Below are 18,490 nucleotides of genomic sequence, written 5' to 3'. Positions count from 1 at the left end.
CTATCTTTTCTTCTTGTTTCACTTATGTAATTCAGAAATAGTGTTGCATTTATTTTTCGGACCTTGTTTGTAGAATTCTTAGACCGTTTGTGGAGTTGTGACAACAGTCTTGGGTAGTTTTTTATTAAGAAATCAAGTTGGAATTATTTAAATGGTTTAATTGCTTCTTCCGCTTGTTTTAAATTTTCGATGTTTATAAACTATTGATTCACATGTGTTAAAGAATTAAAATGGGGAAAAGGTAGTTTGTTCAAATAGTCGGCTTGCCTAGCTTTCACTAGTAGGCGCCATCACGACACCCGACGGTGAAAAATATGGGTCGTGACATTAAGAAACATTTTACATTAAAAGGGACAAAATAGCTTTGTTCGCTTATATTTTTCTTCAATAACAGTGCAATAAGCTCATGTTATGCGCGAGGTTCGGGAAAGGGCAGGACCGCAAGGTTCTATTATACTCAGTTTTACTCTGTATTGTTGCAAGAGGTTATTTTCACGGTTCGAACCAATGACCTCCTGGTCACATGACAAAAACTTCACACACTACCCTCCCTAGACTTCACTTTGTGGGATTTTATTGGATAGTTGTTGTTGTTGTTGTTGTAGTAGTACATTTGAAATAGTTTTAAAATTTTGAGAAAGTATTGAATAGTGAGACAATATTTCTTTGAAAAATGCAAGGTTTCTTCTCTATTTTCTAGCCCTGGGTGGAGGTATTATTACTTGGTATGAAGTTTTTCATCTTAACTCCTTTTATGATTAAACAAAATGGAGGCCTTGTTAATTTTTTTGTTTAATATGGCAATTTTCCAATCTTTTAAAAGTGTAGATCTTGCATTGCTTATAGTACAATACTGATTTATCATATCTTTTTGGTGTTGAAGAAAGGAAGAATGGACTAATCTTTTTGGTGTATAATTCTGTTTGTTTTTTTGATTTTTTTTGGATTGTTCTTCGGGATAATACAGACCTCCCTGTGATGTATTTGATCTCCATGAAAGTCGAGCATTATATTGTATGGATCTTCTTCTTGAAGTATTTGATTATCAAAAAGTGTTCAGTCGTCCGGCCAACAACATTTCATGTTAATTTTGATAAAGAACGTCTTTAATCACTTTGTCTTTGAGAAAGATATTATTTTATGTCTTGATCTCCTCCTAAATAACCCCAAGAATTTATGGAATTTTGGAGATAATCAAAGACATTAGCTCATTGTACTAAATTGGCTATAATTAAAATATCAAGTACAAAATTATTGTACTAGGTTGGATAACCTTGCTCCCTAGGGATATTCTCCTACTGATAGAGTCTTTAGCTCTCATTACAACTAGCTTAATCTTGAAAAGTAATTTTTATTGATCGATTGATCAATAAATAAGAAGAGGAGTCTTCGCGTAATTGGTAAAGTTATTGTTATGTGACCAGGAGGTCACGGGATCAAGCAGTGGAAACAACATCTTATAGAAATGCAGGGTAATGCTGCATACAATAGACCCTTATTGTCCAGCCCTTTTTCGGACATCGCGCATAACGAGAGTTTAATGTATCGGGCTACCTTTTTATTAATCAATAAATGTAATTATGTGAAAGAATCAAGCAAACGAATAAAATGACAAAGATCGAAATGAAAATTTACTGAAAATAGATATTGCAAATAACTAAACCAGAAGGAAAGTGAAAAAGAAAAAAGAAATTGAAAAGAGTTCTATGAAATGACAATCTACTGGATACTAATTAGCGCAAACTAACTAATCATAAGGAACGTGAGAAAAGATTGAAATGACAACTTAAACAAAATGGCCATCTTTTCAACTTGCAACTAATTTATAAACCATCTAGGGTTAGATGAAATAATAAGAGCTCATAATGCTCTTGAATCCAATGGTAAACAAGAAATAGATCCGCGTATAGTGGCGGAGTAAGAATTTAAAGTTTATAAGTTCAAGATTGAGTTATTAGGTTTTAATTTAATAATTTATTCATATGCAATTAATTTTTTGAGATAAATATAAAGTTTGAACCAAAGCTATTGAGTTCGGCCGAACTCGTAACCGACACTGTAACTCTGCCCCTAGTGCAGTAGTGCATAATTTACAAGTTCAGTCCAATACGGTAATTTTGCGTCAAACTATGATATATATATGTATTAACAAAATTCATTAAATAAACGCAAACAACATATTTTTAAATCCAATAATAGAATTTCGAACTGTAGACTTTAATGTTTAAATCTTGAATCCGTTCATTTAAGTTTATGCAATCTGTTGATCACTAAAATCTGAAATTGAGTCCCCATCGGTGACAAGATAATACTAAACTTTGTTTATGTTTAGTCATCTAACTGCCAACATAATTCACAATCATTAGTGGTGTCAATTCATCCAAAAAAGAAAAGAAGATAGTTTTTCTAGACTTATTTTCTTTCTGAGTTAGGAAATTAAAAAAATATCTACAAAATATTCCCTTATTATTGTTACTATATAGATTTATATGATTATTTCGCATCATATCACACATAAAACAATGGAGTATATGTTTAAACTTTCAAATAATTTATTGCAAATATTGTTTAATGCTCTTAACTAAATATTGCGACGATTATTTCTTTCTTATGAAACTAATCAATCACTATAACTTATGCAGCATTTTATGGTGCAATTAATTATAAAAATACAACTAACCAAACGACCCCATGATTCACAAAAGCCTTAATCAAGAACAAATGTTGAATTAATAATAACTAATCGATTGGTTATGCAATAAATCCTAAGGGGACCCATTAATTATTATAATCACGTTAAACTATCCCTATCTCCTTACCCTCCTAATTATTTCCCTATCGCTTTCTCCAATATTTATCCATCACTTAGCTCATGAGATATTGATGCTTTTGTCTTTTTTTTTTTTTTTTTTTTTTTTGCGTGACAATAAATTAAATAAAAAGGCATTTTAATCTCTAACATCTTATTAACAAAAGAGAATTGTGATACATCTCATAAACTATTTGATTTAGATTGCAACCAAAAAATAATAACTGATCCCGACCAGGGGCAGCTCAACGAATTTTGTGGCCTAAAGCCAAAACATATCAAAAGGCCCTTAAATTTCTTTTTTAAATTTTTTATAATAATTAGATACAAAGCAAACTCCTAGAACTTTGGCTTAGTGGTAAGTATACAACACCTGATGTATGAATTAGGTGCACCTTACTGTTGAAACTCTTTTCGTAAATGAAAATATGACATTAATTAAGTGGAAGAAGATAGAGGAGGCATGCCGATAATTTGTGGACTTTCGAACCTTGCGCCCCATTGCATTTGAGGATTTCTCTTAAGAAGATGAAAAAAATTGAGTTCTAATGGATGAACCAATAAAATATGGTGAAAAGAAATAGTCAATCAGAGAAACTGAGTTAAAATTAGAAAGTAAAATCAAAAGAGCATTAAAAAAATATGAGTGTACATAGAGAGAAAAAACTAGATTTGATAATGAAGGTAAATACATCATTTAATTAAACGAGGGAGAAATTTATCGTTATTTGTCACTTATTTGTCAAACTCAATCGTATAACTTTAATTAAAACTTTTAAAATATTTTATTAATAATAATTACATAAAATATATGTGAGACATAGTACTTAAAAAATTGGGGCCCTTAATATTTTGGGGGCCTAAGGCAATGGCTTCATTTGCCTTAGGGAAATTTTCGTTCCTATACCATATAGGAAACTATATTACCAAATATGTTCATAGTTTGCATATTACCCTTCATGCTAATAGTATTTCTACATAATATATGCAATGCATTAAATAAGGAATCATTATAGTTGTAGGATTCCTTATTTAGGCGTGCTAAAAAAGGGGAATTAAATATTTTCCAGATCTTCCAACGCAAATCATGCACAGTAATCACTCTCGTCGACTTCGTTACAAAATTTTCCTACTCTGTTTTTTGCGCTAAACTCTGTTTCAACATTTTCTCTGATTTCACAAATCAAAATCGACAAAATCTTCTATAATTTTTCTGCAACAAAAGCAATTATGGAAAAAATACAAAGCAAAGGAAAAGAGAGCAGAAATTCCACCGTTGACAGCCATTAAAAAGCTTTGAATTCAAATTTGGTTTTTCAAAAATCATTATTTGTTTGGATTGGGTGTTGTTGAAAATAATTTGGAATATGGTTTGGAGTTTATATCTCAATTTTGAGGGGTTTTGGTGAAGATTAGACTTGGTTTTGACTGAATTTCAGATTGAAACTCGAAGAAGAAGAAGAAGAAGAAGAAGAAGAAGAAGAAGAAGAAGAAGAAGAAGAAGAAGAAGAAGAAGAAGAAGAAGAAGAAGAAGAAGACATGACAAACATTATATTACAGAAATTGTAGAAAAATTATAGATAAATTGTAGACAGTTGTTTATTTATTTTTCTTTTATTCATTTACCTATTGTATGAAAGTTGAACAACATTGTATAAAAATTGTATTTAAGTGGATGATTTAGTACTGTTTTGGACAAAAATATGTATCAAAAATGTGAAACATACATTTCAGGGGAAGCATATCGAGTCCAAATATGTACCCAGTTTGTAGATATTTTGTAGATAAATTGTAGATCATTTGTATTCTAATTGTAGATGCTTTATTTTCTGTTTTCACAAATAAAAAACGACTAAACCTTCTACAAATCTTCTGAAAAACGCAATTATACCAAAAATCCCAATTATGCTACAATTGAATGAGAATAGGGATATTAAAATTCAATGTACCCAGTTTGTAGATATTTTGTAGATAAATTGTAAATTATTTGTATTCTGATTGTAGATGCTTTGTTTTCTGTTTTCACAAATCAAAAACGACTAAAACTTCTACAAATCTTCTGCAAAAAACGCAATTATGTCGAAAATCCCAATTATGCTACAATTGAATGAGAATTGGGATATTAAAATTTAATGTACCCAGTTTGTAGATATTTTGTAGATAAATTGTAGATTATTTGTATTGTGATTGTAAATGCTTTGTTTTATGTTTTCACAAATCAAAAACGACTAAAACTTCTACAAATCTTCTGCAAAAAACACAATTATGTCGGAAATCTCGATTATGCTACAATTATGTGATTCTCCTATATGCTCTTGTTACTCCTTATGAAACTGCTATACTAAATATGGAATCCAAAAAAAAACATGATGAAGGGATAGATCTTCCTAAGAAATTTTGTAGATAATTTATAGAAACATTGAAATTCTGTATTTTCATATTAAATTTTCAAATGATATGTAGTTTTGTTATGTAGAAAACAAGCCATTGTGAGTCTTATTTGATTCATTCCTCACATTCAACTTATTCTACAAATTCACGCCTCTTTAAATACAATACAACCATACTTTCTTGAATTTAAATTCAAGAAAGTATCTACAACAGTCTCCTCTGCACAAGTTAGCTCCAACACAGATGAAGTGGAATAACAAGCTCACATCAAAACTTTTAACACAAAAACACAAAGCTTAAAAATAAATAAACAACAGTCTACAATTTATCTACAATTTTTGCAATATAATGTATGTCATGTCTTCTTCTTCTTCTTCTTCTTCTTCTTCTTCTTCTTCTTCTTCTTCTTCTTCTTCTTCTTCTTCTTCTTCTTCTTCTTCTTCTTCTTCTTCTTCTTCTTCTTCGAGTTTCAATCTGAAATTTAGTCAAAAACAAGTCTAATCTTCACCAAAAACCCTCAAAATTGAGATATAAACTCCAAACCATATTCTCAATTATTTTCAACAACACTCAATCCAAATAAATAATGATTTTTGAAAATCCAAATTAGAATTCAAAGCTTCAAAGCTTTTTAATGGCTATCAATGGTGGAATTGCTGCTCTCTTTTCCTTTCCTCTTATATTACTGAAATTTGGGATTGCGAGATAGAGAGAGACGTAGAGAGAATTCTCAATTCTTTGTAACAACATCCAATCCAAACAAACAATGTCTTTTGAAAACCCAAATTCGAATTCAAAGCCTTGGCTATGGAAGAAATAATGGGATTTTGATACATAAATTGTGGGTGTGGGAGGGAAATGTGTGTGAAAGTGTGGGAATTGGAGAGAGAAACGTGGGGGAGTGGTATTAGAAGGAATATACGGTACCATTAAATTAGGAGTGTAATTAATACCCTTAAATACCACTAATATAATTATATCAAACCTTAAACATTGAGGGTAATATAGTTTCCTATATGGCATAGAAATGTAAGAATTCCTTTGCGTTACCCTTAGGCCGCTCCTGATCCCGACTTGCTCGTGATTAAAGAGTAATCTAAACCACAATCTAATTCAATTCAATTGAGGTAAACTTATTATTGTTGAACATGAATGCGTTTAAATTGATTGACATAAATATTAAGTATTTATATAACTGACGTTAACTTGCTTGTGATTTGATTTGCAGCCATTATTTGTTATCACATTGTAATAAAAATGTATATAGCATTGTCAAATAAGATTGTGGTTATTATAATTCTTTTCTCCATTGTCGCTTTTGTAATTGATTTCTTGGAATTTTGTCTCTCCGATGAAAGACGAAAATATATCACCTAATTTAGTAAGATTTCAAACACAAAGAACCAAAACGAATTTAATTATGTTAATTAGTTTGGGATAAGTCTTTGTCTTGAGTCTCTAGATAAAAATTCTCTCAAATGGGAAGTCACGTGAAAAGACAGAGATTAAAGATCACATGAAATGTCCAAGCTAGACATAAATGACATTGTCCACTGGTATACCTTTCATGTTTCTTGGGAAATGGATCTAACTGAAATAATACTAAATTAACACTATTATTTAAATTTCAATTGTTGCGAGTGATGAAGTTGTAAAAACTAAATAGATACTTCCTCCGTTTATTTTTACTTATCCATTATACTGAAACTACATTTTAACTTTTACTTGTCTATTATACTAAATCAAGAGAAACAACAACAACAACAACAACGACCCAGTATAATCCCACAAGTGGGGTCTGGGGAGGGTAATATGTACGCAGACCTTACCCCTACCCCGAAGGGTAGAGAAGCTGTTTCCAGGAGACCCTCGGCTCAAAAAAGCAACAGGAGACGATATATTAGTACCATAAAAATGCATAATAAAATAACAGCTTTATAAGAGATATGAAATACAGAATACGAAATACGAAATAGATGGCTGGTATAGTAAAAACTAGCAGGTAAAGCTCTGCATCAATAGACGACCAATGGCATTTTCAGTCTAACTCCTAACTGGCTAGTCTCACTCTATTGTGCTGTAGAAAGACAATTTTATTTCTGTTTTACCCTTATCATTAATTACTCATTTTCAAAATTATTTCCCAAGACTTTTTGAAATGCTTTCATTATTAGGAGTTATATAGTAAAATACATATTACAATTATTATTTCTTAAGGGGGAGTGATAAGTCTAAAGTGGACAAATAAAAGTGAACAAAGGTAAATTATAAGTCGTGTTGATATATACATGATTCAATATTAATGTTTACCTTGAAAATACGAGTAACAATTAAACTTGACTGTGGTTTTAAAGATATGTGATTTAATTCAATACCAATTAATAATCAAGAAATATGAAGTAGAAATGAGTGAGACAAGTGAATCAAACTAGTGTTACTCAACAGCAGTGACCTCGAGCTTAGTGACCTCGAGGTGAGCTTAGAACAGTAAGAACAATTAATTAAGAAAAATAAAGTAAGAATAGTAGAGCTGCGGACAATTCTGATGAACAGTAGGCCAAAAGTAGAGAGTATATTCTCTTCTCAACGATTAGATGATTTTACAAATGATTGGGGTCCCCTTTATATAATAGGGGAACCCTAAATAAGGAATATTTCTATTTACAGTAAGGAATGTTCTTGGTACAACTGTCTAACCACCTAGTACGAAACCGTACAATCCTATCTCGGAATTTGCGCCATGACTTTGGGGACATATAGGAATCTAGTTTGTTCTGGTACAAATTCATAACAGTACTATTTCGTGGTTGAGCACACTTGATCTCGGTATGTATCATGCTCTGTCTTTGAACTCGGGTCTGGAACCTCGAGCTCGAACTTGATATTGCCTGGCCTCGGACTTTGGATGACCTCTCGAATATATAGATTGAAGGCATTCGATCTCAACCGTATACAGATAGTCCCCGCATTTCTTAGAGTAAGATGATAAAAAACGATTTGATCCTCGTTTTCCCGAAGTCTTTAGCGATGATGTCACTCTCGTGATGTAGGCGCTCGAAGTGACTGAAATGTCCCGTCGATTCACTTCCCCAAAACATTAAATGCACGCCAGTATTGGTCGGACACTAGCGTTGTTGAACCATCACCGCCCATCTATAAATATAAGGTCATACCTTTGAGAAAGCTTTACTTCAATTTTCAAACATCTCTGAACCTCCTACATACCTTTCTCTCTTAATCTGTTCCCTTTTATTTTTGTGTCACGCCCCGAACCATGGTCTAAGCGTAACACGACAGTCGGTGCCTGACTGCATGTGACCGAGCGAACCAACTGTATGGCTGGATTAACATGTGGTATAACTATGAACTAGAGTTAAATATAAAACATGATAATCTACTAAAGAGTATGACTGAAATATCATAGATGCGGAAAATACTGAAAGGTCTGCAAGTATAAACAAGTAGCCGACAAGGCTAACACATGAAAGCCTGCTTATATCTGGCTGACTGGGTTATAGTCTACGAAGCCTCTAAAGAATACTGAAAATGCTAACTGTTTACCGGGACAAGGTACCCGGTATACCTTATTAACTGAAATACTATAATGATGGAAAGAAAAGAGGGATAAGGCCCCGAAAGACTAGGGCTCACCAATAGCTTATACGAGATGTCCTAGCAAGCAGAATCGTCAACCTATAAATCGTTACCTGCATCGCGAGATGCAGGCCCCAGGCAAAAAGGGATGTCAGTACATTTGAATTGCACTGGTATATAAAACAACTGAAGAAAAGAACTATAAATACTGAAATTGAAACTGAAAACTGATAACTAATAACTGAACTAAACATAGGAAGTAAGGTTATGAATACTCCCTCTCTTGAATGATGAGCCACCTGTTTATCTGAATATTAAACTGTGGCCTCAGGCCCAATATATATATGTGCACAACTGCGGCCTCGGGCCCAAGTATACATATACATAACTACGGCCTCAGGCCCAAAGATGCATAAAGCATAAACTGCAGCCTCAGACACAAATACAGGTGTTCATTCAAGGATTTAAAATTAGGAACTAAGAATCATACTGCAATACATGATACTGAAATAATGAACCATACCGAGTTACATGATACTGGAATAGTGAATAGGATTAGACTGAGATGAGTATTCATAATAAGCTAATTTGTCATAACTGAAACTCATAGAATATCAAATGATTATGAAACTATGCCATCTAAAGAATAGAAGTTCTACTACTATTCAGGGAACAAAGACATAATTACTTTCTGAGGAAACTAGTAATGGTCATAATGAATGGGACGTAGGGAGAATCATAGATATTCCCAAACGTGAGTTAGCCTCACATACCTTAACTTCCTGCTCTTGAGCATAATATAACATTTGTCAATCCTTTCAACTTTAATCTATAGCAATACAAGTCAAAGGGATTCCATATTAGCTATGATGCTCATGTTTTGGTCACTTAAGTATCTTATCAAACACTTGGTGAAAATAAAGCTTCATAGTCCTTATAATGGTGTCTCTACACCCAATAACCTATTCTCTTGCTCCTAGATAAATTCTAAAGTCTCAAATGGTTATAATCAATACTATTCTTTATCACCCATAAGGTAAAAAACACATTTAACCAATGATCAACAATCAACACCCCAAACCTATAATCATTTATACTCTTCTATCAAACCCATCAATTCATATGTCATGAACTAGAGTCTATAATTATTAAACCAATGCTAGAATCAATTAGAGGGAGAAGACATTACCTTTTTGAAGTTCAATCCCCTTGAATTCGAGTTCTAGGGTTCCTTATCTGAACAATGATGTCCCAATCGAATATCTAATGATATGGAGGGTTTACCCATGTTAATAAGATGTTGGAAAATTAAAATTAACTTAGAATCACCATTTGAACATACCTTGGGTGGTGGAGGGATCCTTAAGGAGTTAGGTTTTTTTGAGAGCTTTCCTTTCTAGAGCAAGTTTTTATGTTTTGGGGATGTGGGGGACGAAATAGGGCTAAAAAAATGACTTCCCAAGTTGGACACCATGTCCCAGTAGACCTGACCGCGTTCCCAACTGCGGTAAATAGCTGGAGCATTGCCTCACAACCGCGGTCGCGGTCAAACGCAACCGAACGTGGTGGTTATGCACTATTCTGTAAAATGGGCATAACGTTTTGCGCAGAGCTCCGCTTGGGCTTCACAATATATCGTTGGAAAGATATTTCAAAGGTCTACATCTTTTATGCTTTGATTTTTCCCAAGTTTATTACAAATTTTCACTAAACCCTGATGGAAGATGGACCTTCTGCAAACTTAGTCAATTTTGTCAAATCTTATGCACCTCACTTTCCATCTTGATTTTGAAACAACTATTTTCACCCATAATCATCCCAATGAGACTTCACATGTCCAAAATATAACCTTACTACTCCTTTAACTCATTCATACCTAAGCCAATTTATGGGGTGTTACATTATCTCCCCCTTGGAATCATTCATCCTCGAATGATGGTCCTGGCTGCAACTACGACTATCTATGGACATTAAACGGGTGTGATGGAGATATGCGAATATTGAAATATCATGAATACATGTATATCAAACTGAACAAGCACGTGATCACTAAATACTAAGCTGAGTAAATACTGAAGGACATGGAGATTATAATATAAGTCCTGAATGGAAAGGTTAATTACCTTCCACATTTTCCTTTTGCTCTTCAAAGAGATGGGGATATCTCGACTTCATGTCCTCGCCGGCTTCCCATGTAGCCTCTTCAACCCTTTGATTCCTCCAAAGCACTTTTACTGAAGCAATTTCCTTAATTCTGAGCTTGCGGATTTGACGATCAAGAATAGCCACTGGAATTTCTTCGTAAGACAGGCTGTCTTTAACCTCTATAATCTCTGTAGGAACCACAAGTGATGGGTCTCCCATGAATTTATTCAACATGGACACATGAAACACTGGGTGTACAACAGCTAATTTTTGTGGCAATTCTAACTCATAAGCCACCTGTTCGATCCTTCGCAGGATTCTATATGGCCCAATGTAGCGGGGACTAAGCTTCACCTTTCCCAAATCTCATAACGCCTTTCATGGGCGAAACTTTCAGAAACACCCAATCATCAACTTAGAACTCTAAGTCTCTACGCCGCACATCCAAATAGGACTTTTGGCAATTTTGAGTCGTCTTCAAATGCCTTTGTATCAAGTTGACTTTCTCCATAGCTTGATAGACCAGATCGGATCCTAACAACTCTGCTTCTCTGACTTCGAACCAACCAATTGTTGGTCTACACCTTTGCCCATATAGAGCTTCGTACGGTGCCATCTTGATACTAGAGTGATAGATGTTATTATAAGCAAACTCAATGAGAGGTAGATGATCATCCCAATTACCTTTAAAATCGATAACACACGCCCTCAACATATCCTCGAGAGTCTGAATGGTGCATTCCGCTTGGCCATCTATCTGAGGATAAAAAGCGATGTTGAGGTTCACCCTTGTGCCCAATCCCTTCTGAAAGGATTTCCAAAAGTTCACTGTGAACTGGGCACCACAATCTGAGATAATGGACAAAGGAGTCCCATGCAATAGGACAATTTCTTTGATATACAACTTGGCATAATCCTCCGCCGAATTTGTAGTCTTCACTGGCAAGAAGTGAGCTGACTTGGTAAGTTGGTCTACAATCACCCAAATTGAATCATGCTTCCGAAACGAGCGAGGTAGACCTGTTATGAAGTCCATGTATATCATCTCCCATTTCCAAATAGGAATTTCTATATTCTGAGTTAAACCGCCAGGTCTCTGGTGTTCGACTTTCACCTGCTGATAGCCACGAAAACTGCTATATTTTTTTTCATATCGTTCCACTAATAAACCTCCTTAAGATCATGATACATCTTTGTGGAACCTGGATGAATAGAATACCTGGAATTGTGGGCTTCTGACATAATCCGCTCTCTGAGCCCATCTACGTCTGGAACGCATTGTCTGCCTCTATACCTCAGAGTACCATCATCTCCCCCTTGTTCAAAAGCCATAGTCTTGTGTCTATGAATTCCCTCTTTCAACTGCAATAAGTAGGGATCACTAAATTGTTTTTCCTTCACTTCGGCTACTAAGGAGGATTCAGCCCTATTCTGGAGAACAACGCCACCATCTTCGGAGTCCAAAAGTCGAACTCCTAGATTTGCTAAGCGGTGGATTTCCTTCATCATAGTTTGCTTGTTCGCCTCAACATGAGCTAAGCTTCCCATAGAATGCCGACTGAGAGCATCAGCTACAACATTTGCTTTCCCCAGATGATAGATGATATCAACATCATAATCTTTAAGTAATTCGAGCCACCTTCTCTGAGGTAGATTTAATTATCTTTGCTTGAAGATGTACTGGAGACTCTTGTGATCTGTAAAAAATGTCAACATGCACCCCATACAAATAATGGCGCCAGATCTTAAGCGCAAATACCATAACTGCTAATTCAAGATCATGAGTCGGATAATTCTTCTCGTGAACCTTGAGTTGTCTCGATGCGTAGGCTATGACTTTATCGTGCTGCATTAATACACACCCAAGACCAACCCCTGAAGCACCACAATAAACAAAAACCCTTCGGTTCCTTCCGGTAGTAACAAGACTAGAGCTGAAGTCAACCTCTTCTTTAACTCCTCAAAACCTTTCTCGCACGTGTCCGACCATTGAAACTTGACTTTCTTCTGAGTGTATCTAGTCAAAGGGGACGAGATAGAAGAAAATCCCTCTACGAAATGCCTATAATAGCCTGCTAGACCAAAAAAAACTTCTTATATCGGATACTGAGGTGGGTCTAGGCCAATTCTTCACTGCCTCTATTTTTTGAAAGTCCACCTTCACGCCTTCTAAGATGATATGGCCCAAAAATGCTACTGATTTCAGCTAGAATTCACACTTAGAAAATTTTGCATATAGCTTATGATCCTGCAGTGTCTGCAACACAATTCTGAGATGTTCTGCATGGTCAGTCTTGCTACGGGAATAAATCAAGATGTTATAAATAAACACGATAACGAACAAATCAAGATAAAGCTTGAAGACCCTATTCATAAGGTCCATGAAAGTTGCTGGTGCATTCGTTAAACCGAATGACATTACTAAAAATTCAAAATGCCCATATCGAGTCCTGAAAGCTGTTTTTGGAATATCAACTTCCTTAACCTTCAACTGATGGCATCCCGATCTGAGGTCAATCTTGGAATAACACTGGGCACCCTAAAGTTGATCGAATAAATCATCTATTCTAGGAAGAGGGTACTTGTTCTTGATGGTGACTTTATTCAACTGACGATAGTCAATGCACATACGCAAAGACCCATCCTTCTTTCGTACAAACAAGACCGGTGCGCCCCAAGGTGAGACATTTGGCCTTATAAATCCCTTATCCAGAAGATCTTTCAACTGGACTTTTAACTCTTTCAACTCTACTGGAGCCATTCTATAAGGCGGGATAGATATTGGCTTAGTGCCTGGAAGTAGATCAATTCCAAAGTCAATCTCTCTATCGGGAGGGATTCCAGGGAGATCTTCGGGAAACACTCTTGGAAACTCATTTACAATTGGTACCGACTGGAGAGTGGGAATGTGAGCATCTGCATCCTTAACTCGAACCAAGTGATAGATATATCCTTTGGAGATCATCTTTCTGGCTTTAAGATAGGAAATAAACCTACCCCTAGGTGTTACTGCATCACCCTTCCATTCTAAGACTAGTTCACCGGGAAATTCAAAACTTACTATTTTGGTTCTGCAACCTATCGTGGTATAACAGGACTCTAACCAATCTATGCCCATGATCACATCGAAGTCTACCATCTCCAATTCTACTAAGTCTGCTACAGTAAGACGTTGATGCACTTTGACTAGACATCCCCTATAGATACACCTTGTTATAACTGATTCTCCAACTGGAGTGGACACTTCAAAGGGTTCACACAACTTTTCTGGTTTTATCCTAAATTTCTTAGCAATATATGGGGTTACATAAGATAGGGTGGATCTCAGATCTATAAGAGCATAGACATCAAAAGTGAATATTGTTAGCATACCTGTGACAACATCTCCACGAGCCTCTGTATCCTGACGGCCTGCCAGTGCATACAAGCGATTCTGACCACCGCCTGCATTACTAGATTTTGATGCACCACACCCTTGTTGGGCCTCAGAGTTATGATGGGCTGCTGAATTAGTGGACTGCGCTACATAGCCTCTATTGTTCTACTTTGCCGATGGATAATCCATCAAGAAATGGCCCTGCTGACCGCACCCAAAGCAACCATTTGTGCCCAAACGACACAACCCTGGGTGCCTCTTACCACATATGTTGCAAATAGGGTAACCAGGGAGTCTGTAGCCTACACTAGCCTGTGTCTGTGAGCATGCTGCTCTAAAATTTTGGTTTTTCTTGTTAAACTTGGACCTCTGAACCGGTGCACTAGCTGAAGATGGAACGGGTCTTGATTTTGATTTCCTGAAGAACTGGCGATTGTCTCCTGCTTGAGATCCCCCATGGCTGAAATTTCCTACAGACTTAGCTCTCTTGATGTCCTTCTCTTTCAATAGCCGCTCTTTTTCCATTAAACATGTCTTCATTCCCTTGAACAAAGGCAACCATCTTAGTAATGGTCATGTCATTATTCTGAGCTGCTATATTAGCATCAGCAAACAAATCGTCTGAAAGTCCCAACATAAACCGCCTAACTCTGGCGCTCATATCACGTACCATTTCCGGAGCATACTTGGCCAGAGAGACGAACTTGAGGTAGTACTCATTCACACTCATATCATTCTGTTTGAGTCTCTCAAACTCCAAAGCCTTAGCATTCAAGACCTCAATGAGTAGAAAATGCTCAAGGAATGCATCTGCAAACTCCTTCCAAGTCGCAGGAGCCGCATCCTCCCCTCGGGACTCTTCCCATGTTTCATACCAAGTGTTGGCAACATTCTTCACCTGATACGCATCAATCTCTACTGCCTCAGTGTCTGTAGAATGCATCACTCGAAATATCTTCTAAACCTCATCAATGAAGTTTTGCAGATCCTCATCCTTTTTGGACCCTGTGAAGACGGGAGGTTTTATGTTGAGGAATTCCCTAGACCTGGAACTACCCATCTCATGAACATCACTTGTTCCCTATCTTTGAGCCTGGGTAGCAACAATCTGGGTGACCAACTGGATAGCTCCCCTGACATCTATGTCTGAAGCATTGGGCACTGAGCCCGATGCAACCCCTTGGGTCGGAGTGTCCTCCTCCTGGGCAGCATTAGTCGTGACCCCCTAGCTAGTAGCTGAGGCCCTCCTAGTGTACTTTCTTTTTGCAGGACTTTTTCTGAAATACACAATTCGCACGAGTTAGAAATATTCATGAAAGCATAGCTCTAACTGCACGATCTAGAGTATGAAAGAAATGGAACAATCCTAAATGTCTTGGTGGTCAACTGTTTACACGTGTGGCACGCACACACACATAAAAGTGACCCCACTGGACACGGCTTCGTAGACTCCCTAGGACTCTTGAACCTAGGGCTCTGATACCAAGCTTTGTCACGCCCCAAATCATGGTCTAGGTATAACACAAAACTCGGTGCCTGACTGTATGTGACCGAGCGAACCAACTGTATGGCTAGATCAATATGTGGTATAACTATGAGCTAGAGGTAAATATAAAACATGATAATCTACTAAAGAGTCTGACTGAAATATCATAGATGCGGAAAATACTGAAAGGTCTGCAAGTATAAACAAGTAGACGACAAGGCTAACACATGAAAGCCTGCTAATATCTAGATGACTGGGTTAGAGTCTACAAAGCCTCTAAAGAATATTAAAAATACTAACTGTTTACTGGGACAAGGTCCCGGTATACCTTATTAACTGAAATACTATAATGACTAAAAAAAGAGGGATAAGGCCCCGAAAGACTGGAGCTCACCATTAGCTGATACGAGATGTCCTAGCAAGCAGAATCGTCAACCTGTAAATCATTACCTGTAACACGAGATGCAGGCCCTGAGCAAAAAGGGACGTCAGTATATTTGAATTGCACTGGTATGTAAAACAACTGAAGAAAAGAACTATAAATAATGAAACTGAAACTGATAACTGATAACTAATAACTGAACTAAACATATGAAGTAAGGTTATGAATACTCCATATCCTGAATGATGAGCCACTTGTTTATATGAATATTAAATTGCGGCCTCAGGCCCAATATATATATATATCTGTGTGTGTGTGTGCGTGCATGTATGTGTGTGCACGCGCGCGCGCACAACTGCGGCCTCGGGCCTAAGTATACGTATACATAACTGCGGCCTCAGGACCAAAGATGCATAAAGCATAAAATGCGGCCTCAGGCCCAAATACAAGTGTTCAACATTCAAGTATTTAAAATCAGAAACTAAGAATCATACTGCAATACATGATATTGAAATAATGAATCATACCGAGTTACATGATACTGGAATAGTGAATAGGATTAGACTGAGATGAGTATTCATAATAAGTTGATTTGTCATAACTGAAACTCATAGAATATCGAATGATTATGAAACTATGCCACCTAGAGAATAGAAGTTCTACTACTATTCAGGGAACTAAGGCATAGTTATTTTCTAAGGAAACTAGTAATGGTCATAATGAATGGGACGTAGGGAGAATCATAGATATTCCCAAACGTAAAGAGTTAGCTTCACATACCTTAACTTCCTGCTCTTGAGCGTAATACAACATTTGTCAATCCTTTCAACTTTAATCTATAGCAATACAAGTCAAAGGGATTCCATATTAGCTATGATGCTCATGTTTTGGTCACTTAAGCATCTTATCAAACACTTGGTGAGAATAAAACTTCATAGCCCTTATAATGGTATCTCTATACCCAATAACCCATTCTCTTGCTCCTAGATAAATTTTAAAGTCTCAAATGGTTATAATCAACATTATTCTTTATCACCCATAAGGTAAACAACACATTTAACCAATAATCAACAATCAACACCCCAAACCTATAATAGTTCATACTCTTCTATCAAACTCATCAATTCATATGTCATGAACTAGAGTCTATAATTATTAACCCAATGCTAGAATCAATTAGAGGGTGAAGACATTACCTTTTTGAAGTTCAATCCCCTTGAATTCGAGTTCTAGGGTTCCTTCTCTCAATAATGATGTCTCAATCGAATATCTAATTATATGGAGGGTTTACCCATGTTAATAAGATATTGGGAAATTGAAATTAACTTAGAATCACCATTTGAACATACCTTGGGTGGTGGAGGGATCCTGAAGGAGTTAGGTTTTTTTGAGAGCTTTCCTTTCTAGAGCAACTTTTTATATTTTGGGGCTGTGGGGGACGATATAGGGCTAAAAAAATGACTTCCCAAGTTAGCCACCGTGTTCCAGTAGGCCTGACCATGGTAAATATCTGGAGCACTACCTCACGACCGCGGTCGCGGTCAAATGCAGTCGAACACGGTGGTTACACACTGTTCTATAAAATAGGCATAACTTTTTGTACAAATCTTCGCTTGGGCTCTACAATATATTAGTAGAAAGCTATTTCAAAGGCATACAACTTTTGTGTTTTGAGTTTTCCCAAATTCCGTACACATTTTCACTAACCCCTGCTTCATTGCAAACTTAGTCGATTTTGTCAAATCTTATGCACTTCACTTTCCATCTTGATATTGAAACAACTATTTTCACCCATAATCATTCCGAGGGGACTTCACATGTCTAAAATATAACCTTACTACTCCTTTAACTCATTCATACCTAAGCTAAATTTACGAGGTGTTACATTCTGCTACTATCGTCTTCTTAGTACCGGAAACAACCAGGCCTCGCCGTCTTTTGTAACCCTAAATCATGGCGAAAACTTCTAAAATAGTCCCTCAAAAGGTAAAGGCGTCGTCTTTTTCTACTTCCCCATCAGCCGGCGATAAAGCACCGGCCCTCCATGAGATTGTTCCAACCACCTACGTTTTAAAGAAGGACTTCGATATTGAAAACCCGCCTGTAGTACCTGGCCTATGTGAACATGCATCGAGGCACATCTGTACAATAAAGGAAACACATCTCAAGGTTCTGAGGAAGGAGTGTGGTTGGGGGGACGAGGTTACTATACAGATCCCGGCTCCCGAGGAGAGCATCACAACTCATGTGGAGGGGTTTCTAAGTGTTTACACTTACATTTTCACATTGGGTCCCCTTAATCCGGTA

At 36.4% G+C, this 18,490-nt stretch overlaps 1 protein-coding gene across 1 annotated transcript; it reads right to left on the bottom strand.

The window, feature by feature from the left end:
• Nucleotides 1–10,819: 10,819 nt before the first annotated feature.
• On the bottom strand, nt 10,820–15,258 carry LOC142170504 (uncharacterized). The gene is made up of 9 exons (XM_075232431.1): nt 14,986–15,258; nt 14,579–14,858; nt 14,312–14,461; nt 13,626–14,269; nt 12,699–12,785; nt 12,159–12,583; nt 11,624–12,072; nt 10,918–11,127; nt 10,820–10,824 (listed from the first exon to the last, which is right to left on the bottom strand). The coding sequence occupies exons 1-9, from the start codon at nt 15,256–15,258 to the stop codon at nt 10,820–10,822; spliced, it is 2,523 nt and encodes an 840-aa protein (XP_075088532.1).
• Nucleotides 15,259–18,490: the final 3,232 nt, after the last annotated feature.

This window comes from Nicotiana tabacum, chromosome 16 (genome assembly GCF_000715075.1).
Source record: "Nicotiana tabacum cultivar K326 chromosome 16, ASM71507v2, whole genome shotgun sequence".
Lineage (NCBI taxonomy): Eukaryota > Viridiplantae > Streptophyta > Magnoliopsida > Solanales > Solanaceae > Nicotiana > Nicotiana tabacum.
Note: the sequence above shows the minus strand (reverse complement) of the source record. Positions and strands in the feature narration are given on the sequence as shown.

Coding starts and splice junctions, on each gene's coding strand:
- LOC142170504 (XM_075232431.1), bottom strand. CDS start 15,258: ATGCATTCTACAGACACTGAGGCAGTAGAGATTGATGCGTATCAGGTG. Junction 14,859..14,985: donor CCAAGTATGCTCCGGAAATG/GTACGTGATATG, acceptor CCTTTGTTCAAG/GGAATGAAGACATGTTTAAT. Junction 12,786..13,625: donor AGGGATTTATAAGGCCAAAT/GTCTCACCTTGG, acceptor GTATTAATGCAG/CACGATAAAGTCATAGCCTA.